Source organism: Aethalodelphis obliquidens, unplaced genomic scaffold (genome assembly GCF_003676395.1).
Source record: "Aethalodelphis obliquidens isolate GAN/ISIS:26980383/991018 unplaced genomic scaffold, ASM367639v1 scaffold37, whole genome shotgun sequence".
In the NCBI taxonomy this organism is placed as follows: Eukaryota; Metazoa; Chordata; class Mammalia; order Artiodactyla; family Delphinidae; genus Aethalodelphis; species Aethalodelphis obliquidens.
The window spans coordinates 13,037,900-13,062,078 of NW_020837981.1; the positions used below are offsets into that span (position 1 = coordinate 13,037,900).

General features: G+C 52.4%; 1 protein-coding gene across 1 annotated transcript in view; it reads right to left on the reverse strand.

Moving 5' to 3' along the window:
* CDH23 (cadherin related 23) overlaps nt 1-24,179 on the reverse strand; it is a 450,353-nt gene that overhangs the window by 211,060 nt on the left and 215,114 nt on the right. The window contains exons 11-12 of the mRNA XM_027129962.1: nt 10,916-11,028; nt 9,046-9,234 (exon numbers count right to left, since the gene is read on the reverse strand). Of these exons, the coding sequence (XP_026985763.1) occupies nt 9,046-9,234; nt 10,916-11,028 (302 nt within the window). The remainder of the gene's footprint in view (nt 1-9,045; nt 9,235-10,915; nt 11,029-24,179) is intronic.

The following is a 24,179-nucleotide window of genomic DNA, read 5'->3' on the forward strand; positions in this document are numbered from 1 at the left end:
GGGGTGAGGTATGGGTGCTGGCACTACAGCTGCCAAACAGGCCCTGCCTGCTTCACACCCCCGCCAGGGCTACGGGGCCTGGCGTACGTAAGAAGCATGCTAAGTAGATTTACGGTGAGACTGAATTGGGAGGGGTCTGAATCATGTCGAGGACACCCTCTGCTCCTCAGGGAGGCTGGAGCTTAGCATGCTGGGAGGAATCACACCGCGGGATGCAGCCACGCATGGAAAAATCCTTAGCCAAGGCAACTGGGGAGAAATTAATGGGAAAAAGCACCGATGGGGCTGCCCTGCTCCCCCTGGCTTTCCTTCCAGAGCGGCTTTGCTTTGAAGTCAAAAGATATTTTCCTGGTGAGCCTAAATCTTGAGGGAGGAACCCTAGAAATATGTATTGAAGCCGTGACACGGCAGAGGTCTCGCAGACAGACCCCTGCCCGCAGCCAGGGCAGAGGCGGGGAGCAAATGCCCAGAGCGGTGCTCACCCAGGCACCACGGATCGCAGGTCCCGGCTATGCTGACTGTGCTCTGGGTGGACGCTTAACCCCTGCTTTGCAACAGAACCACCAGAAAACCTTTCAGAAATAGGAGTAGCCAGGATGGGCACCTGGCTGGGGGGAGAGGGCTTAGGCAATGTGCCGTGCCTTGGTAGTTCCCTGCGCCAGACCCCTCGTCCTCTACCTCCTCTCTGCTTTACTTCAGTGATGAAATCACAAGCTGGGCGAGAGGTACAGGATGCTGGAGGCATTCCATCTACTTCCCTCATACCCCGCGGGGGATTCAGTGGGAGGTGGGTCATTTCCAGCCAGATCCCAGTTATCTCCCTAATGGAGGGGAAAGAAGGGCCTGATGATTGGATAATCGCACATCCACAGGGAGCAGAAACCTACATCTGCCTCCACCGATGCTGGCAGCCTGCCCTCCCCTCTCTCCCTCATCTCTCGTCACTGCTTCTAGACTTTGGTTTCTAGTTCAAATTGCTTTGGAAAATAGGAAAGCAGAGGTCCATGTGTTGGGTCACATCAGCAGGTAGGGAGAGTTTAGGGCAGCTGGGATCACTCCCTAGGGTGCCAGGGATGTATATTTCCTGTGCCTCTACTGCAAAGTAGATGTTGGTAGGTGGATTTATGGGGCCCAGTTGAACAGTGGCCTGGAGGGTCCAGAGCCGGAAAATGGACCCTCAGCTGAATGTCTGACATGGAGAAAGTGGCCTCTCTGTTCTCACCCCACCTCACCCCAAATGGATGTGCAGCTCAGGATGGCAACTCTGAGAACCACTGGAAGGTCAGCCTTACAGCAAAAGCCCAAGGAGGGAGTCCGGCTGAAGCGGGGCAGTTAGTGAGGACAGGGATTAAGGAGGAGTCTTCCCTCTTTTTCGTGCCATGGACCCTCTAACAGTCTAGTAACCCCCACAGACCCCCTTAAGAGAATAACATTTTAATTGCATAAAATAAAACACACGGGACCACAATGTCAATTAATTATCTTGAAATACAGTTATCAAAGCATTTAAAAAGGGTGTTAGAGTAGAATTATGTGCTTCTTAATGCATAAAACAATGAGATTCGGCAGCAGGTCTAATATACACCGTAATTTCAAAGTAGTGAAGAGTGTAAATGATATTTTGAGATCCCTGTGACACCTGTAATGCGATATGAAAATATCTGAGATTTCTCTTGGGCTCAGAGTCACAGGTACTACTAAGGCCGCTGTGGTTTCTTTCTATTTCATAATTAAAGGGAGTGCAAAAGTTCAGGTAGAGGTTAGCAAAATAAAGATGCAGATTTTTCTCCATTCAGGGTCAAGGATGCCTTGGCGAGTCAGTGGGCTCCCATCCTGGATTAAGAACCCCTGGACTAAAAGGATGCCTGGGAGGGGCCCATGGGGCCCGCCCCACAACCTTGCAGGGCTGTGTGGGGAGGAGGGCCAGAGGAACCGCAGGCTGGACAGACTGACTAACAGGAACAAATGCGAAAATGCATTTAAATAAATACAAGGTTGCGGGCTGGGCTCCCTGACAGGCCTGGAACACATGTGGAATGGAAAATGAGGGTGATGGATAAAAATAAAGCCAAGATTAACAGGAGAATGAGAGCAACCTCCCCTTCTCACTGCCCCTCATGCCTACAAATAAAACCAATATTCTGGAATATGGCCTTTTCTCCCTGTCATTTGCTTTCTTTTACTTATCTGTTTGGTGATGTTTTCTCCTTGGGGAGGTGGGTAACTCCATTTGTTTGGTTTTTTTTCCCAGTGCCCCTCAAACAAATGAATAGTGTCATCTCCTGCCTGAAATAGGAATTAGCTCCTGCCAGATGTGTTCCCACTCACCTCTGTGGTGCAGCCGCCCCCAATGCCTCACCTCCCCCTCGCCTTCCCACCAGCCATGCTGGAGGTGGGAGACCCACCTGCTTGGTGGGACCAAACCTCTGAGAATGGGGAGTCATGGCTGTAAGTAGAGAGATGAGCAAGAGGCACAGGAGTGTTTAAAGCCAAGCTCTGAGACCCACCGGCTGTGTGACCTTGGGGAAGTCCCTTAACCTCTCTGAACCTCAACTTCGTTTTCCCTAGAAAGGACACAATAATACACATATCTTCCAGGGCTGGGAATAAGAATTGTTAGGATTTAAAGAGTGTTTTTTATGGGCCAGGCACTGTTCTAAATACACATATTGACCCATTTAATCCTCATAATAGCTCTATGAGCTAAACATTATTACTGCCTCCATTTTGCAGATAATAAAACTGGATCAGAGAGGATAAATGAGTCCCCTAAGGTTACACAGAACAAAAGTGGCAGCGCCAGGATTTGAACCCAGGCAGTCTGGCTTCAAAGCCCTTATCTGTAACCACTCTAGCTGGCTCTTTCTTCCTAACCCATGAAGGGCCAGGCTGCCCCAGGTGGTATCCAATAAAAAAGCAGGGAGAGGCTGGGGGCAGGGCATGAGGCCCACAGCAGTGCCAGGCCCCTCTGCCCAAAGAGGGGAGCAGAAGTGGCTGAAGCAAGTTCGGGGTGGGGGGAGGATGGGCCAATGTCGGGGGTTGGTTAGCGTTAGGGTTAGGGAAGCTTCAGGCGGTGCCCTCCCCCTTCCCACCTAGGTCCTTTTGGACAAAAAGAGTGTTAGGATTTATAGGCTTCAGGCTGACTGCTCCAACCCATGGTTTCCCAGCAGTGGCCACTGAGGCACAGAGTGGGGACATGACTTGCCTGGAATCCCTCTGTGAGTGAGGGGTGGGACTGGGCTTCCCTGCTCGCTCCAGCACCATCTTCTCCGGGAGCTCCGGACAGGTCTGGTAGCAGAGTGCTATAGTCAGAGTTCAAAACCCTGGGTCGATTTGAACACGGGAGAGCCTCAGTCACAAAGGCTGAAGACAGCCACTCAGGGTCCTGAGAAGCGTTCTGAAGGCGGTTTCTAGCGGACTTTTTGGTCTCATTGTAAGGGGCCTGGCGTTCTCTGGCTTCTTGCAAACACCTTAAGAGGAAATTGGCTATAGGGCAGGAGAGCCTCAAGTCAGATGCTAGGAAGCACCTGCCGGCTGGAACAGGTGGTCAAGGGAGGTGGGAGGGTTTTCTGTACAGGAGACGTTGCTGCGTTTCCCTGCTTCCACCCATGGCCCCCGACAGCCCATTTTTAACGCAGCCATCAGGGGGCTCCTAAATAAAGATGACTCAGAACACATCAGCTGGCTCCCGCTGGGGCTCACAGTCACAGAAGAACACCTCCCCGTGGCTGGCAGGCCTGGCACCATAACGTTTGTTGAGTGAATGAATGCATCACCCCCCACCTGTGTACATTTCAACATCGTCCCTCACAAAGGCCAGGGGGCAGCGGGCAGCCCGCAAATTAATGACATCTGAAGGCCATTCTGTAATGACTGCAATTCCCAGAATAGGGCAGAACCGGGCAGCAGAGGCCTCTCTGGGGGGATACTGGCACCCCACTCTCCACTCCGACCCTTCTCCTCTGCAAACATATTCTCAAGGACAGCAGCCAATCTGTTCTGAGAAGCTGTGGGTCAGAAGTAAAGTGGATCAAATGCTCCCAACTCCTGAGAATAAAGGTAGGATATAACACGGATGGCATTTCCCCTGATGAGCATGTGAGAGGAACTGTCCGTTTTTAGCCCAGTCAGCTGGGCGGGGTCGCGCATCGTACAGAAACAGCATTTAACAACAATCCCCTTTGCTGGAATTTGGAAAGCAGCCAGAGGCGCGGATGGGCTTCCACACTCCCCGCCTCTGGCCCCCAGCCCTTCGGAGGCAGGAGGCAGGACTCGCAACTAAGTAGAAGAGTGGCTTTTTAGGACAACTGAACAGAGACTGCCAACCCTCCCGATCAGTGCAGACGGGAAAACATGGCAGCCTGTGGCTGGCGCAGCCGTAGGTAGGACGGAGGAGGGCTGCAGGCAAGATCAGGAGAGGAAAAGTTGACCAAACTGGGGAAAATGCAAAGATCATGTTGAGGGCAAGGGAGTGGGTAAGGATATGGTAGGGATCCAAGTGGGTGAGTGCGTAGCTACTCCCTGTGGCTTCCGAGAACAGCAGCAAGGAGGAGACAGAGAACGCCCAGCAGGCGAGCTGGGGGAATGATGCTGCCGAGGCCTTTCATTTGAAACTCAGAGATGAGCTCCCATACCAAGGCTGACTCCTGGGGCCTTTGCCTTGAGATTCGTTTGGTGTGGTTTGCATTACAACCATCTATTTGCATCTCAACTGTCACACGGTACAAATGGGTGGTTGCTGGTTTCAGCCCACCCTGTCCCTTTCTCCTCTGGCTTCTGTAAGTTTTCTGTAGCCCGGCAAAGGGGAAGAGATTACTCAGCGAGACTTGACAATAGGGATGCCGTCTTTGGGACGGAGAAAGGGCCTCTTTCAAGCACCTTTGCTGTCTTGAAGGGTCTGGCAGACCCTGAGGTTCAGTGAGAGGCTGAGTAGAATCTTGGATGTGGAAGGGATGGCAGGCATTATCTAGGCTTTGTGAATTAGATTAGCATCCTTGTTAGGAAAGACTGCCACAAAGGGCTGACTGAGAGGTTAAACTGCTTCCTCCTTCCCTTCCTGTTTTCCATCAGCACCCTCTACTGCCCCACAGCGGACCTTTGAGGTCACCTTCCTACACAAACTCAGCAGGATTTAGGCTTCAGCATAAGGGTACTGACTGATGATCCAGTTTGGCTAAAGCCCTGGGCCACCTCATTGCTTCTTTTATCATTTAGTCATGTTTTTAACTCAACCAAAATGAACTTCTGCGTGCCCCCCAAGTGCCAGGCAGAGTATGAGGCACTGGGTTACACGGGTGAGCAGAAGCTGACCTGCTCCTACCTGTGGGTCATTCGGCCTAATGGGAAGACAGATACTCTTGAGACCACCACACTAATAACCGCAAAATCACACTCAGGATGAGTGCAAGGGAGAATCACATGTTCTAGAGAATCTACAGCAAAGGGATCTGACCTCTCCTCACGCGCTCTTCCCCCCTCCAAATCTGCTCCATAAACATTTTCCTGCCACGCCTAGCAAATCGAGTCACTTTCAACCCAGACACAAATCCCAGCAGATGGAGTCTCCCCTCAGAAAGAGAAGTCGGAAAAATGACAATTAAAACAAATCTTTTCCAACAGCTCTTGATTCCCCTTTGAGGTTCTCTGATTCTTCCCAGACATTGGACACTTGGGCAGCGCTGCAAGTGCCTGTGGCTGCTGTCTTTTGTTCCTGTCGGTGATGTGGCTGAACACTCCACCTTGGGAACCTGGGGCCTGGCCATTAGCACCCAAGACTAGGCTTTGGGAGCATTTCCCTGGCCAGATCTGAAGCCCTCCAGAGTTTTGGAGAGTGGAGAAGAGATGGGAGATGCAAAAGAACAGGGCAACTGAGAAAGCAATTTCTCTCTCTCTCTCTTATTTAGGAACCAGCCCAGGACCACATCTGGGGTGGTATGGGTGCTGCCCTATGAGACAGGAAGATGGTCCAGGTGACCTTAGGGTGGGATAGTCTGGGCTGCCTCTCCTCCTCTCTCTGCACCTCACTGTGCCCTGGAGAAGTGGGACCCTGTGGGAAGGAGGCCAGTCCTCTACCGTCAGAGACACTGGCCAAATCCCAGGGGAAAGCAACAGAGTGGTCCCTGGTGGTGTTGGGCATCCTGTTCACAGTGGGCGTGCTGATGGCTGTGTCTGAGGGGGGAGGGGTCACTAGGGCGGGCTGGATCCAGACGCCCCTCAGCATTCCTGCAGATGCTTCAGACACGCTTCCCGCAAAAGGGAGCCTGAGGTAAAACCCAAGAGGTCCGAGCAACCTTGAGATCCCTCAACAAGTGGCAGGGCCCTGGGAGCTCTGGCCCTGCCGGTGGTGATGTCCCTGGACCATCTGGTTAGCATCTGTGTGTGGCAGGCACCGTGCTAAGTCCTATACGCGTATCATCGGATCTCCTCCTCTCCACACACCTTGTCGATACCCTTTGTGGCACAGACAACTATTTAACTGCTTCCCCACATTCCCCAGCCTTCAGGCAGTGAGGTGGGGGCACCTAACTAGTTCTGGCTGATGGGCCCTGAGTAGAAGTCACACTTCTGGGATGAAGCGTAGAAGAGCTGGTGCTTAAGCCTTTAGCTGCCCCCTGCTTCCTGCAGCACCACGATCCTGCAGAGTGTGCACCTACGTGACCACACAGAGGAGGGTCTCCCTGCCCACCCTTGCCGGACAAGTAGTCCCAGTGAGAGATAAACTGCTCTTTCAGGGTTAACTTGCTCCTGCGATAGAAACTGACTTATACATTGTCTTTTTATTTCTGTTTTACACAGATGAGCAAAGTGAGGCTTAGAAAGGGCCGGTGACTCACCCAAGGTCACAGAGCTAATAAATGGCAAGGCTGGCCTTGAACACAGGCCTCGGCTGATTCCTTGGCTCGGCATTCAAGGCCCCCCCGAGGCCTATGTCCCAGCCCACCTTGCCAGCAGCCCACTGCACAATCCCTGATCAGTTGCACGGGTTACTGCCTGTTCCCTCCATGTACTTACAGGTTTCTCCCTCCGGTCCTCCCTGTGGGCCACAGCCTGGCCCCCACCACCCCTCCTGAGGACCCTTTCACCATCTGATTTATACCCCAAGGCTCAGCCTTAGTCCCCCTCTCACCATAGAGTCTTTCCTGGTCCTCCCAGCCCCTACTTCCCCCTTCCTCAGCTGAGCTCTGGAGCCTCACTGCCTATAGTCACCGGACCCTGGACCCACGCTGCTTCTAGTGTCTCTCTTCCCTTGGGCATTATTATCAGCCTGAAACCTAGAATGGGATTTTCTTCTGAGGTTCTCATTCACACAGCGGTCTCCAAAGGGGGACCTGCACTCCCAGGGGATACAAGATGATCCACTGGGGTGTGAGAAAATGTTAGAATCTGTTTTTATATTTGTTTGTCTCCACCTTTTAAACTTTCTACATTATTGTATATGTTTTAAAATTACATATTACATTTGCATAAACACGTTTGGCCCCGTGGGGCAGGGACCATGGATTCCACTTCCTGGACTCCCTGAAGTGGCCAGATATAGCTGCTTGTAAACAGCAGATGCGGACTTCCCTGGTGGCACAGTGGTTAAGAATCCACCTGCCAATGCAGGGGACACGGGTTCGATCCCTGGTCCGGGAAGATCCCACATACTGTGGAGCAACTAAACCCGTGCGCCACAACTACTGAAGCCCACGCGCCTAAACCCCGTGAGCCACAACTGAGCCCACGTGCCACAACTACTGAAGCCCGCACGCCTAGAGCCCGTGCTCCACAACAAGAGAAGCCACCGCAATGAGAAGCCCACGCACCACAACAAAGAGTAGCCCCCGCTCGCCACAACTAGAGAAAGACCTCACGCAGCAACAAAGACCCAACGCAGCCAAAAAAATAAATAAATAAAAAATAAATTAAAAAAAACCAGTAGATGCTCAGTACATACTTCAATTATCTCAGACAGGTAGGTATGGAAAGACTTAGCAGGAGATGGAGGCATGTGTGCACGCACATATGTGTACACACATGAACAGAAATGTGACTGTGCACGTACACATACACACACACACACACACACACACACACACAGGCCAACTTGCCCTTGTGAACCTGAGTCCTTGGGGGGACTGTGTCCAGTTGAGAGAAGCTGACAGGAGACAGGAGAGGGGCCAGGAAGTGAAGAGGAACCGGGCCTGGAGCAAGGCCAGTACAGCCACGTGTGAGGAGTAATTGCAGAGAACACCCCGGGCGGGAAAACCTAATGGAATTCCTGAGCAGAGTGGGCCAGGGAAGCAGCGGTAATAAATAGAAATCCTATTAAGGTTGTGACTGCTGACGGGCAAGGGAGGTAGGGCGAGGGGAGGGGCGGGTTGGAGGCAGGCTGAGAGGGTCCTGAAGGGATGGAAGCTGCCCCATCCAGGCCCGGTCCTTGGCCTAGTGACACAGGGCATAGCTAGGCTCACGGGAGCTGCAGCCCTGCCGGAGCCTCCTCTGTCCCTCTTGAGCTCTCTCCCACTCGTGGCCCATGTCCATCCCTCTTAAGATTGGCTGGCCCTTGGGCAAGGGGATGCAGGTGTCCTGGACCCTCTGGAGTCTCTTTATGGCCTGGGATCCTCTGGAAGGCACTTACACTCCTTGCAAGGAAAAGGCAGGGTCAGTATTACCCCAAAAGCAGCAGTAAGACTTTTCCAAAGTCACCATTGATACAAGAGCCTCTACCTTTTAAATTTTCTATTTTTTGTGTGTATGTTTTAAAATGTACATACTAGGTTAGTATGATGATCATGTATATACATTTCTAAATATAGAACTATACATTGGAGGTGTGTGCGCAAACATTTTTTACAGGGTGTAGGGAGGTTGGTCCAAAAGTTTAGAGACTACTAATTTTTGCAGCCTTATTTATCCTCAGAACGTAGCAGGGGAGGCTGCAGCAATGTTTGTTTCTATGTTATAGATGGGGACCTGGGAGCCCAGTGACCCCTGGCATCCCTTCCAGGGTTGCACAGCCCGGGCCGGGTGCTGGGCTGGACGGCCACGCGTTCTGGGACTCACCTCGTCCTTGTCCACCACCTGGATAAAGAGGGGGAGGGCAAAGCCGACCTGTGCCAGCTCAGTGATGGCCACGCTGTACTCGGAGCTGTTGAACTCTGGGGCATTGTCATTGATGTCAATCACCAGGATGTTGAAGGTTGTGGTCACTGTGGCATCAGATGGGGTGCGGTCATCATTCAGCTCTGTGCCCTGCAGAGAGAGGAATAAACACCCCAGGGATGAAGGTGGCCATAGTCACAATAAATGTCATCATTTACCAGGGCTTTCTCAATGCTGGGCACTGCGCTTTATGTGAATTATCCCATCTGATCCTCACCATAATCCCAGGTGGAAGATTCTATCATTAGCATCCCCGTTTTACTGACCTCCATTACCAATGGGGAAACTGAAGCTCAGAGAGGTTAAGTAACTTGTACAAGGACACACAGACAAAGTACCAAACGCAGGCAGTGGGATTCTAGAACCAAGGGGATGAGGTGGGGGGGGGAAGACGAGATAGATTTAGGGGTTCATCTAGGGGCAAAGGGAGAGTCTTCATTCATTTGGCAAATGATGAAACTGAGGCCAAGAACGTTTGTGCTAGCAGATACTCAAGAATTAATTCAGCATCTGCTACGGACTGAACACTGTGCTGGGCACCGTGAAGGTCTGGGTTGGACTCAGAAATAGATGGACTCAGACACCTGGGCACCCAGTCTCTGGGCCAGAGTCCTTGGGCCGCAAAATACCCATTCCCAGTCCCACCCCAACCTTTCGAACCAGGATCTCTGGGCAAGAGGCCCAGGACTAGGTGTCTTTTACCAGTTCCCCAGGGGATTTGCATTCACAGCCAAGTGTGGGACTCATCCTTATATTTTATATAAAGATGGAAAAGCTGAACTCAGGGTTGCACAGTGAGTTGGTGCTGGGACTAGGGAGCAGGTCTCTCCATTGGAGCTGCCTGCCTCCGTAGGAAGGGAGCAGAGACAGAAGGGGAGGCTGGGAGGGGGCCTCGGGCTTGGCTCCGGATGGGGGAAAGGCCGTGTTAGCTTGCCCTCCCCCGCTGGCCCACATGTGCACATCTGGGTAGAGAGGACAGAGCCAGTGGGCGAGTCAGGACTAATCAATCCATCGCTGTCACAGGCCTTCTCAAGGTCAAGGAGAGCAACGAAGGGCCAGGCTGCACCATCCTTCCCATACCAATGGAAGGGCCTCCTTCCCAGAGGCCCTCTCCTCAGTCTTTGTACCACCCCCTCCTCTCAATCGAAGGCTGGGGCTGGGGAGGACCCCTGTGGCCCAGGCAGCATCTGTACCCTAAACGGGTTTCCCAGGGAATGCCTCAGCAAGTTATTGATTTTAATTAAAACCAATCATGAGTGGCAAGGGGCTGCAGGGGGCAGGGGGCCATGGCTCCATCACACTTTCCGGGGTGGGGACCACCACAGCTCTGCCCCCTGCCCGCTGCATTGCTGCTTCTTAACCAGGTAATAGCCCCAGGGAAGCCACAAGAATTAGAAATGGGAGAAAAACCCCAGAAATGAGGTAAACCTAAGAATCTGAGTTGGCTATATTAGCACTTGAAATCATGGGATAACAGAGAGGACCACTTGTGCCTCCTCACCCCTGAAATGGGGATGAAAGTTGCAACCCTCTGCAGTTGTTGATAAGGGCTGAGAAATGCCCAGCAGAGGGCCCCTGACAAGGCCCACATGTGAAAAGCGTTGGCCCTTCCTGACGGGGGCCCTGGGCACAAGCCCCGGGAATCAGTGCAGGGTAAGGGAACAGAAGTGACCCGCCTCCTGGACCCTCCGCCTGGGCACCGCTGGAGGCTGGCCCCACAGCGTGGGCATCCCCTCTACCCATGATGGAGGTGCCCAGCGCCCACTCTCACCTTCACAGTCAGGATGAAGCCATGGCTGTACAGGGGGTTCTCCCGGTCCAGCACGCCGTTCAAGGTCAGCGCCCCGCTGATGTAATCCAGGGCAAAGATGCTGTTGGTATTTCCTGCAAGAGGGAGAATTCAGGGTGTGACTGGGGCCCCGGGCAGGTGGACAGGGGGCTGGGGCCAGGGCTCCTCTCTGGACATTAAGGACTAATCAGTAACTTAAAATGAGTGCTGGTTCCAGGAGTAGTGCAGAGAACTCTGGGGTACAAAGGAGCACATAGCCCAGGCAGCAGAGGGCCCCGAATCACAGGATGAGAACATTATGTCCATGCAGTCGTCCTCAAGGCTCTCTGACTGAGGCAAGGAGAGAGTCTCGGTTTGGTGCTTATATGTCTTTAACAGCCTGTCTAACACTTGCTTCTTTTCCTTCTTAACAGAGAGAGAGCAGGCTTCGGGCTCAGAGCCTTTCAAAGGGAGCAGTGCCCAGTGAGGACTCAGTGACTGCTATGTCTGAATATTTGTGCCGCCCCAGAATTCATATGGTGAAACCCTAACCTCCAAAGGTGATGGCATTAGCAGGTGGGGCTGTTGGGCTTAGGTCATGAGGGTGAACCCGTCCTGAAGGGGATTCTTCTCTTATAAAAGAGACCCCGCAGAGCTCCCTTGCCCCTTCCACCATATGAGGATTCAGCAAAAAGGCACCACCTGAACCAGGAGGAGGGCCGTCACCCGACCGTGCTGACACCCTGATCTCGGACTTCCAGCCTCCAGAACTGCGAGAAATAGATTTCTACCGTGTATAACCCACCTGGTCTGTGGTATTTTGTTATGGCAGCCGCAGTGGACTACGGCAGTAGCCTTGTTTTGTTCCCCTTGTGCTTATTTTTACGGTCATTTCCTATTCTATTCTGTTCTTTCTAGTCTATTCTACTTTACTCTACTTTTCTATATGACGGTGATATAAAGTTTCCTTTTATGATAAATATAAGTTAAAAACAAAATTCAATTTTAAAAGTATTTAAGTATTTATTAAAATTTAAAATATGTATTTAAAGTACTGGCAAAAATCACACACACACGGCACTGGCTCAAATGCACCCCACCCCTCTCTCACCCATCAGCTTTGTCTTATGCTGCCCCACAGGTACCTGGCCCTCACAGTGGCTTCTGCAGGTTCCCCAGATCCATTCCTGCCTCCTGTCTTCTTCCCACCCAGGGCCAGCCCCTCCTCCTCCTGCTCCGGGAGGATGGTCCTAAGCTCTCTCACTTACCCCTCCGGCCCTACAGGCAGTAGTTCCTGCTCTGTTTGCTCCCCAGTTGCTTCCTCTGTGTTAATGTGCTCATTTCACCCAGCCTAAAAGATGGGGGGCTTTCACGACCGTTCCTCAAGGTACCTGGACAATGCTGGGGACACAGTGGCAAGCATGTTCCTGAAGGATGGCTGGTTCCGGCCCACCTGGGCCCCCATACTTGCCCTTGTGCCCTTCTCATCAGGATGTGAGTTCACTGGGAAACCCTCAATTCCACTCCCCTCTCCTCCGCATTAACCAGTGTGTTGGTCCCTTCAAACACTCGCTCGCTCACTGCCATTCATTCACATACTCAGCAGTCCCCTGGACGGGTTGTCCTATGGCCAGGCCCTGTGCTTGGCACTGTGGGGGACGTAGAGGTCACCCTGCCAGGATTTCTGACGCTGAAGCACTTACAGCCTCGTAAGGGAGCTCTGACACCCACAAGAATCAGCATCTCAGCGCACAGCAGGGAGAGGCTGTTCACACACAGGAAGGCTCAAAGAAGTAAAGCTTCATGGAGGAGGTGACATTAATTCCTTACACCACTGTCTAGCTGTGTGACCTTGGGCAACTTATCTAACCACTTTGCATCCTGGTCTCTTCATTTGTGAAATGAGGATAATAATGGATCTATCTCATAGGGTTATGAGAATTAAATGAATGAGAAAAAATATATACACATGTACAGGCTTCGAACAGTTCCCGGCACAAAATAAGTACTTGATAAATGTTGTTTGAGCTGGACCCTGGAAGACAGGCGGGATTGGGGAAGCGGGTGGATGGACACGGATTCCATAGGTGGGAACTAACATCCAAGCCTCCAACACACAAGGTGGACACCAGGATCGCCCATGGAAGCTGCTGTATCTCCCTGCTCCGCCCCTTCCCCGGCTCTAAAGGGATCCGCACACAGGCTCATGTCCTCTCTTGGATTAACTAGGGCAAAAGTAGAGGGGAGACAACGTCCTTCTCTAACTTTAGACTCTGAGGCAGGGGCCGTTCTCAGCCCCTCTGTGCTGGCCGGCAAGGTGGCCCACTCCCAGCCCACTGCAGAGCTTCTCTGACGCAGGGGAGACATGGCCGCTGACAGCAGAGCCCGGCCGGGTCTCACGTCACTCTCAGAGTGTGGGCTTTGGAGACTCTGACCTGGGCCAGGCCAGGGAGCGGACGTCACTCCAGCCTCCACTTTGCCTAAGCCTGTGTCCTGCGGCCTGGGTACCCTCCTGCGGGCTTTTGTACAGCTGCCCTTGTGAGTGGGGAGGAAAGAGTCGCAAGGAGGCATATACATGCATGAATATATAGGAGTTTTTTTAGCTAGGAATTCTGCTGCTGGGGAAACAAGAGGACATGTGCTTTCATCCGCTCATCATTAGCTAATCCACGCAGCAAACAATTATTGAGCTCCTACAGTGTACCTGGGACACCTTCTGGTGCAGGATGTCGCCCTCAACCAGGTATTCCCGTGACAGGGTGATCAGTGCTGAGATGGCTGAAGCATGGACAGCGCAGGGTGCTTTAGGGGCTGGGTCCTCGGGGCCCCTAAATGCTGAGCTGCAGGGCTGCCCTGAGGCAAGACCTCCAGCCGCTTGCCTCTCACACCCTCTTCCCCACCACACACACAGGCATGGGCCCCGCCTCCTCAGCGCCCCTGTCCGGCATCCCATCATTCCAGAGTTTTGTATAAATTTATTCTTCCCAATAAAGGAAGCTATCAATGTTTACATGTGATTCAACTTTTATCTTTGCCAGTTTTTTCCTATAAATCATTCGCAAGCCAGAAGCCTCTTGTCGAACGATGTGCTGTGGTTTTCAGTTGGGAAAATAAGGTTATCACCCCTGGCAAACTCAGTTGGGCCCCGTACTCAGCACCTTTGTCCTATTCACGGCCACACTGCCCATCCCCAACTCCGAGTCTGTCCCCAGCACATAAAATACCCCTCTCCCAGCCTCGGCACCTTCTCCAACCAACCTGTAGGCAAATACCCCTCAACTGGTACAAATTCAAACTCAAGGACCCTCCCCCCAACACACACACACACGCACACGCGTGCGCACACACACACACACAAACACATTCTTTTTCACACATCTGTGTGGAGAGTTCACCTCTCAGCCTCCTGCAAAGTACGAGTGACTAACTGCCAAGACCAACAGTCAGAAAGGGTTACACCCAGGGAGCTGACAAGGCCATCTAAGTGAGTCACTGCCTCTGATATTCCTGCTGTCACCATGGCAACACGAGCACTCACCGGGATGCTGGCTTGGGCAGGGACAGGAGGTGAGCCCTGTGCCCCAAGCAGGGCAGGTCTCATTCAAAGACCGATTGACTGATCAGATCACTCATTCATTCCAGTTCATATCAAGCACCTACTTTGTGCAAAATGCTAGAGAATCAGCAGAGAAAAGCAGGCAAGTTTCACGTCTTCAGCCTCACACGGAAGATCTTCATTCAGAATAAAATCACACTATTGAGTGTATAAGAACTTGCTAAGCTAAGGCCCCTGAAGGAAAGCAACGTGGAACAGAGAAGCAGTTATGCCCTGAGTTCCAATCATGACTCGGCTACTAGCTAGCTGGGTCAGCTTGGTCAAGTTGCATTATCTGGGCCTCAGTTTCCTCGTCAATAAAATGGGAGTAATAATAGTACCCACCCCAGAGTGTTGCTGTGAGGATTAAATGAGTTAATACAGTGTCTGGCACATAGGAACCTCTCAATAAATGTTGGCCGCCTGTCCTGCACCAAGACAGCACCATGGACCATCTCCTCCACCCTCCCCCACCCCAGGAGCCTGTGCCTAGAGCTTTCACCCAGCGGGAGCACTAAGCCAACCCATCCTCTTGCCAGGAGAGCCTCACAACCAAGGGCCCAGATGTACAAGGTGGCAGCCCTGAGGCCAAGGCTGAGAACAAAACCCTCAGGTCCACAGGGCATCGCACCCAGGGTTCCGGCCTCGGGGTGGGTCACCACTTCCTTGCTTCCCTCCTTTATCACCCCTCTCCCACCATCCGCCCTCCCCCGGGGGGCCGTGGGCGTGGAAACCATACACATAAGTTTCTCCGCTATCCTGGAAACTGATACCACCCTGTCAGCCCTCTGGTCTCCCAGACACTCTTTATCCAAGTCCCATGGGGACCAGGGGACTGGGGGTGCCTCACTGGGGGATGCCTTTCACCTGTTCAGCCCCCACTGCTGAGCAGAAGGGCAGCTGCTTTCCCTGGGTCGACAGGTGCTGTCCTAGGGGATGTACCTGGCAGGGGAGGGGTCCTTGCAGGGAGTGAGGCTGCACCTTGAGCACCCTAAGACTTCTGGGAACTGGTGACTTAAAGCGTTCACACAAGGGAAGAAGCAGGTCATTCCTAGCTCTGCTGGTTCTCTTATGGGACAGCCACATCCGCCAGAAGCTTCAGGCATCGAGACCTCTTCATATTTGCAAGAGGGAGGTTGAGAAGATGTGAATGAAGTCGGCAATAGCACAAAAGGCTGCTGAAGGGAAGTCACAGCCCTCTTCCCGTTTATTAAAAAAATAGTAGCTACAGTTTGTTGAACACTTTTCCCTGTGCAAGGCACTGAGCTAAGATGTTTGCACAATTATATTACTCAGTCTTCACAATAACTTTAGAAGAAGACACCCTGTGTTACATGTGAGGAAGCAGGCTCAGAGAAGTTAAATAACTTGTCCAAGGTCACACAGCTGGTGAGTGGCTGGCCTGGAGTGAGATTTACACCTCTCTTTTTCTCCCTGCAGGTGTTTGCCCTACACACAGGTTTGCACCCACTCTGTACCTGGCCCGGTGCTAAGGGACAAGGAATAGGGTGAGACAAATAAGAGACTGTCATCCTTCATAGAATGAGGTGGCAAATAATTTGCTTTTTTCTCAAAAGGGAGTCCCAGTTAAAAACTCTCTACGTTCTGAAAAGTTCTAGGTAAATTCCTCATAAAATGATAGAGTTTTATGTAGCAGCAGAATGTCCACGTGGCGATGTCCTCCAAGAGCTGGAGGGGAGGGGTGGATGGGGACTTGAGTGGGAAGACAGGAGCTGTCAGCACAAAGGTGGTGACATAGATAAGGCACTGGCAAGCCGGCCTTTAGGGCAGACCTATGGCTCCAGTGAGGATGCACAGGAAAATGTAGATAGAAAAGCAGTGGCTGGGCTTCCCTGGTGGCGCAGTGGTTGAGAGTCCGCCTGCCGATGCAGGCGACACGGGTTCGCGCCCCGGTCCGGGAAGATCCCACATGCCACGGAGCGGCTGGGCCCATGAGCCGTGGCCGCTGAGCCTTCGCGTCCGGAGCCTGTGCTCCGCAACGGGAGAGGCCACAACAGTGAGAGGCCCGCGTGCCGCAAAAAAAAAAAAGAAAAGAAAGAAAGGCAGTGGTCAGAGAGGCAGATGGGAAACCAGTATAGAGCCAGGTGCCCAGAGGCGGGCGAAGGGGAAGTTCTGAGAGATGGTTGACAGGGTCAAACCGTGCCGAGAGAGGCTCAGGATAAGGAAGATGTGGCTAAGGTCCCCCATTTGGATCTTCAGATGCCCCTGGAGGTTAGACTGTGAGATACAGTGGCTGAGGGGGGCCCTGGGGACTGTTAGTACAGGCGCTGCTGCCGGGAGTTTGGTGTAATAAACAGGGAGAGAGGCCGAGTGGCGGCTAGAGGGCGCAGCAGAGTCAAGCAAAGGGCTTCTGTTTCATAGATGGTCAAAGGCAGAGGGAGAGGGAAACTAGATTGGAGGGTGTGAAGGTGAGGGTAGACGGTCAGACTCGGAGACAAGGCGGGTGGCTCTCTCTTTGGGCCTTGAGGGCTCACCCTCCCACCTCCTCCTTCCTTCAAGGCTAGCAGGCTCTCTCCTTCCCCAGGTGCCCCTCCTCCCGGCCCCTGCCAAATCTCATCACTCCCACACCTTGTCCCCTTGTTATCTCGCCCGGCAGCATCTTGACCCATGGCAGAGCTGCATCTGGGCGAAAAGCAGTTTAGTGAGTGGCTGATGGTGCGTGTGGGAACACAGCCTGATGACTTTCAATTGCTTTGTCTGCTCCGCTGGGCTGACAGCAACCCACTCTTGCTGCCCCCAAGTTAAAGGAAAACCAATGGCTCCCACCTTGGTCCTGTCTGTTCTTAAGGTCCATTACCAATGTCACCAGCCTCAGGAAGCCAGTCCTGGAGGTTGCGGCCTCTCTCACTCCACTGAGCCCCAGAGCTGGGCTGGCAACCTCAGAATAGCCCTGTGCTGTGGGACCTCCCTGGTTCTCACATCCAGAGACCCAGCGTCGCCTCGAGGGTAAGGGCTAGGGTGTCATGCTTCCGTCCCCATGGTACCCAGAACAATGCTCATTCCCTATCTGTTGGATGGCCTGAAGGTTCTTGGCCCCCCGTAGGGGTTAGGAAGGGTCAATGAGCACACACTAGGTGCGGGCATACTCTGGGTCTGGCCATGCTGGGCCATGGGGTTGAGAAAAGAAGAAAAAAAAAGCCATGCTTATGAGGAGCTCATGATCTAGTTGGTCTTCTGGGCCCAAGTAACGTTCCACTCAAATGCTAGTTGCTGAATGGATGAGAGGACTAGTGGGACCCTGATCCCTCACCTGGCCTCTGACTCGCTTACCCGGCCCTCCCCAGGGCCAGGGCCAGGGCTCCGCCCCAGGGAAGTGAGCAGAACTGGGATATGTACCCCCTTCCCCCTGGTGCTCCCTCTTTCAGCCGTAGTCTCTGCCTGGAGTCTGTTACATCAGCACCCTAGTGAAGACTGCCTACTGTGCGTGAACTCGAAGGATGCAAAAAAGACCTAAGCACCAACAACAGATCTGCCAGTTACCAGCTGTGAGACCTCCTGCAAACTGTGAATTCCTTTGAGCCAAACCCCTCATCTGTAAAGTGTGGATAACAGCTCCCACCTCACGGGACTGTGTGAGGATCAGGCGTGATCATGTATGTAAAGCGCCTACAGTGGTGCCTGTCTTGGTTCCCATCCCTTCTTTCCCTGCTATGCCTGTTTTCTGAATACGAGAATTGGACCAGGTTAGCCCCAACTATGGCCCATCTTATCCAGACTGAGTCAGGAGGGGCCCTCCCCACAATATCCAACATTCATTGTGCCTGGCGCTGTGCAAAGGTTTTTTTTTCCGTATATTTATATAGGATGTTACAAAAAACGTGAGTGAACTTTTTGGCCAGCCCAATACATTTCAATTTTCACAAAGCTCCCATGAGATAGGTAAAATTATCCCCATTTTCCAGATGAAAAAACTAAGGCACAGAGAATAACTGGTCAAAGGGCAGAGCAAGGGGTGTAACAAGGAGTTAAACTCAGCTCTCACTAAGCTAAAGAGCTCCTGTCCTACCCAGAGGCCCCTGGATTCCCCCGCCCCCTCCCAGGGGTAGTTGTTAAACAGCAACGTGTGTGCCGTGTATGCCGCCCGGGCCAGTGGGACAAGCTGGGCTGCAGTCCCATCACTGTCCAGTGGAGCCACATAATTCTGACTGGTACAGACTGTATCACTGCATAATGAAAATTGGGAGTCAGCCTGAGATATGGGCTTTGGGCAAGATATCTTATGAATTAAAAATTGTTACTTAGCTGCCTGCTGACAAAGGGGGCCAAGTCCCGGGTGGCACCTGGGCTGGGCTGCATTGAACAGCTCTGAGACCAACATATGGCAACCAGCGGTGTGGGTTACCTTGGCTTTCTATCAGAGAAGGAGATGCAGGCTGAGAGCTTGCCGCCCCTCCTAAGGACCATCAGGGAGGGGGCAGATTAGGCCTAGCCCCTCTCCAAAGCTTTCCCTGAAGCTGCCTGGAATGCTCACCCTGCAGATCTCTGTGGGTGCCTTGTCTGCATTCAGGTCTCAGCTCAAAGGTGGTGGCGACCTTTGAGGGGGCCTCAAAGGAGCCCTCTCTAGTCACCCCACCATCCTACTCTCACCCTCATCACTCTCTTCTCCCTTATCCTGTTTTATTTCCTTCAAACCACTTCTACTTTCTGAACATCTCTTTTCATCTGTTCATGTGTTTGCTTACTGTCTGTCCCCCCACACTGGAATACAAGCCCTGGGAGTGCAGGCACCGGTTTCTCCAAGTGCCCCTGGTGATACACAGTAGGTGCTCCATGAAGGCTTTGGACCGATGCACGGGCTGCAGCACGGGTGTCAGGGCACCATTCTGAGGCTAGCGTACAAGGTTACCGGACAGAATGGTACCAGGGTGACTTATAATGTCACACATCACAGAGACCGTAACTGCACCAGGGCTCTGAGGAGGAGTCAGCCAATTAGCAATTCCAACTGGGACTATCACACCCACCCTACCACAGTGACACGTTTGTTTGAGCTGAGTGCATCTTGTTAATTACAGTTATTACCGACCAGTCCTGGAAAGACGATCTTTGAGCCCCCGGCAAGCAGGTGGGAATTGCAGTCTGCTTGTCTTATAGGCGTTTCACCAGAACGACAGTTTTCATTAAGCTCAAGTACACCAATAAATGATCACCTCTCGTAATAAGACCACAGACTGGACGCTGACTAATCTGGGTCCAAGTTATGAAACATTAACCTGAGTAGCCAAGGATAGTAAAGCGTATTATGCTAGGGTTGCTAAGGGTCAAGCCAGGCCCCCTCACCTACAGCAGCATCCAGCGCCTCACCTATAGGGAGAGGCGGCCCCTGGTCCTCTGACGACACTTTAATGGGGATCAGCAAGACATTGCCAGGGGCCAGGGCTGCTATCAGAATCTCCTGATTTCCTGAAAAACCTTTACTCTGTAACCAGGCAAATTTCTCCAAAGGGAATAATCATGGATGTGCCCACAGGTGCAGCTCCCAGGATTTTCACCGTGGTGCTGTTTACAGAGGAAAACTGGGAACAACCTCAATGTCCAACAATAGGGATTAATTACGTTATGATATGAAATTCGGTCATCCACTAAAAATAATGCTGCAAAGAGAAGTTTGTGACTTGAAAGATACATGTTTGACATTTTCCCCCCAAAGGAGTCATAAAATAGCATAGTTCCGTAAGACACATTTTTTGTTGTTGCTTAAAAAATATATATATATAGAAAAAGAAATGAAATGTTGACAAAATGTTAACAAAAATGACCTCTGGGGCTTCCCTGGTGGTGCAGTGGTTGAGAGTCTGCCTGCCAATGCAAGGGACACGGGTTCGGGCCCCGGTCCGGGAAGATCCCACATGCCGCGGAGCGGCTGGGCCCGTGAGCCATGACTACTGAGCCTGCGCGTCCAGAGCCTGTGCTCCGCAACGGGAGAGGCCACAACAGTGAGAGGACCGCGTACCGCAAAAAAAAAAAAGATCTCTGAGTAGTGATGTGAGAGCAGTGTTTCTCAACCTCAGCTTCCCATGACATTTGGGCTGGATAATTCTTTCCTGTGGGAGACGGCTCCATGCACTGTGGGGTGGCTAGCAGCATCCTTACCCTCTAGCCACTAGAAACCAGCAGCACCCCTTCTCCCAGACGTGACAACCAATAAATCTTCAGACCATTGCCAAATGTTCCCTGCAGTGAGGGTTGAGGGGGCCAAAATCATTCCTGGTTGAGAACCATTGTTCTAGAGCCATTTCAATGTTTCCTTTTTTTTTTTTTTTTTGCGGTACATGGGCCTCTCACTGCTGTGGCCTCTTCCGCTGCGGAGCACAGGCTCGGGACGCGCAGGCTCAGCGGCCATGGCCCACGGGCCCAGCCGCTCCGCGGCATGTGGGATCTTCCCAGACCGGGACATGAACCCGTGTCCCCTGCATCAGCAGGCGGACTCTCAACCACTGCGCCACCAGGGAAGCCCCAATGTTTCCTTTTTGATTTATGTGAATTATACTTGTAAAAAGAATTAATATAAGTACCTTAAAGAGTAATCCCCAAAGTTCTAGAACTCGATAGTGGAGATGGGTGTACAACATTGTGAGTATATGTGATGCCACTTGAAAGTGGTAAATTTTATGTTATGTATATTTACCACCAAAAACCCCCCAATATTTGATGATGTGTGTCTATGTGTTCTAAGTTGGTGCTAGATGTGGGCTGAGTCGGAAACGGATTCACTTTAATGAGTAATTCTTTCTCTACCTGGGTTACCACCATGACTGACAATAATTTGCTGAATTTAATCTCCCTGAGGACGGGGACCTTTCCCACCATGGTCACTGCTACCTCAGCCGGATGAAGGAAGGGATTTACTCAAAGAGGAGTTTGCAAGGTACTGGAGAGTCTGAATAGCAAAAGATAAGGTCTCTGCACCCGGGTGGCATCGATCTAGGTGAGGAAGCTCACGGCGCCTGGGGCAGGGGATCCTCCGCCAGGCCTTAGAGGGCTGGATTTGGGTCAGTATGGAGAGGGGGAGGGCATTCTGAGCAAAGGGCTGGAGGGGACAATCAATTCCAAAGTGGGGAGCCATGGGACAAGCGGAGTTCACACGAAGTGGTGTCAGGAGTGGCTGATGCCAGGAGGTAGGACCCTTGAATGCTGGGGAAGTAGTTTGGATTTTTGTCCACAGCCGTGGGGAGGCCCTGGAGGCAGGAAGCCCTGTTGGTGATGAGAGCATGGACTGGGTGATGGCAGTGAGTAAAGGAGCAATAACCAGGGCCACTTACTGTGGGTTCTGAGCACTTCCCGTGTATTGGTCAATTACTCGTCATGGCAACTCCACATGCCAGGTGGCATCAACATCATCATCATTGTTATTCCCATTTTACAGGTGAGAAAATCAAGGCACAGAGAAATTAAGTGATTTGCCTAAAGTCACACTACCAGTAAGTGGCAGAACCAGGATTCAAGTCTGCCTAACTCCAGAGCCTGGAAGCTTAGTTCACACACCAGGCTGCCCCCAAGAGACAGGGAAGATGCGTGCTTCTGCCCATTGGCAGAGCAATTCTGAGCTCACTGAATTCTCAAGACACCCTGCAAGGCCAGCACTGCTATCAGAGGAGTTAACTGAGGCTCAGTCAGGGAAGTGACATGTCCAAGAACACCTGGGTACTTAGTGACCAGGCTGGCATTAGAACCTGGGTCTTTTGGGTCTCAAATGGTCCTCCTAGCTGCCGTGGTTTCTCCTGGGTGGGGTTGGTGCTCCCTTGGCTCTGGGGGCCAGAGACTGGCCAGGAGAAGAACAAGGTGAGGAGAAGGGAAAAAAGGCCGACTTGCTCACTTGACTGGAGGCTGGTTACCTCCAGGACCCCGGGCAGGTGGGCCCAGAACACCCATGCCCAGCCTCAGCAGGAGCCCCTCCTTGGGCCAAGAGTGGGCGCTGAGGTGCACTGGGTCCCCGGACTGGCCCACATAATTCACCTGAGGCTTGGCGTTCAAGAGAGCGTCAGGGCTCTGGGAGATTTACAGGCTCTGATGAAGCCATCTCAGCCTGCGCATAAGAAGCGTTTGATATTCGATGATCTGAAAGGCCTTGTCCCAAAGCGGGAGTGCGAGGGGGGAAGGAGGAGCGTTTTCTTAAGAAAACAAAGAGGACAGTGATCAGATGCCCAAGGAGAAGGAAGCACGAAGGCGGGTACGTGCTGTCATCTTGCTGAGGCCATCACCCCCACCTCCAGCACCCCTGCACGGATCCAGCACTGAGACATGGGAAAGGCAGGCCCAGGGGACGGGGCTTCTTGGGGAGTGGGGCACCAGAGACCACCTACCACACTATAAGGACTCTCTAATGAGGCACGGGGTGGGGGCAGGTGATGGATAATGCCCCCAGGGAACCCACCATCTAAGGGGGAAGACTGGCCACCCCTGGGGGAAGGACAAAGCGTATATATAAAGAAGCTGACTGAAGAACTCATAAAGGACCTGACTAGATGCACGCTTGTGGGCTTGTGGTCCTCTCTGAGCCTCAGTTTCCTAATTGGGGGGTGAGAATACCTGTCCTATTCACTTGGCTGTTCGGAGGTTCAGTGGGATAAGGGACCAGAAAATGCTTTACAAACTGTAAAGTGCTGAGCCTATGCTGGGTATGTGTCAAGGATAGTGAACCTGGTGGCTGGGGCAGGTGGAACTAAGCAGTGCCTGGAATTGAATGATGTTAGACAAGAAAGACTGGCGAAGAGGGGCAGGGTGGGGTGCAACGCCAGCTGTCGCTGCACACTGAACTTGGTGGAAGAGGAGGTTCGGCATTCCTGAACCTTCCCTTCCAATCCTATTTCCCAGGGTCTAACCTCTTCCTCTAAATGCTGCTTGTTCAGTTCCTTGTCTTGCCATCATTGTGACTGGGAAAAATGTCGGCATCGGAGAGCGCTGAGTTCGAATCCTAGCTCTGCTACTTCCAGCCATGTGACTTTGCGCAAGTGACCTCACCTCTATGAGCCTCAGTTTCCTCACCTGCCGAATAGGGCTGATAATAATAGGAGGTACCTCCTGTGGTGGCTGGGAGGATTCAATGAGACGACAAGCACGGAGCTGGCACAGAGCAATGCTCCCTGAATCCCCACGTCCCCTCAGCTCCCCTGCCACTTTCCTTCCCTGAATGCTGATCCCACAGCTGCCCCTCCTTCAGCCCCAAGTGCCGCAAGTTCCGGAGTGAATGACTTTCAAATCTAGGAAGGAGAGCCCATCACACACACCTTGAGCTGGGTAATTTATGAATCAAATTGTGCTCCGTCAGGGCTCCGCGGCCCAGAAATAGATGTGGTCGGACGAGGTTCAGGGAGCCAGCCTCAGACACAGTTATCTTCATAGAAACTGGCTACCAACTGGCAGAAGCGGCCCAGACAACTGACCTTGAGGGGCTCCCTGAGGGCTGAGAAGCCCCCCTCAATCTGGTCCCTGAGTCCTGAAGAGAGGAGGGAGGTCTGCCTGGGTTCAGGAGGATAGCTGGTGATCTCGGGCAAGTTACTTTACCTCTCTGGGCCTCAGGGTCCTCTCCTGTTTAAAAAAGAGGGGGCTTTTCTATGGCAGCGGTTTTCAAATTTCTTTGTTTTAGTAGCAATCCTTTAATCAGACAAAATCTTCCCCAGAATCCCAGTATATAAAACAACCCAAACCAGA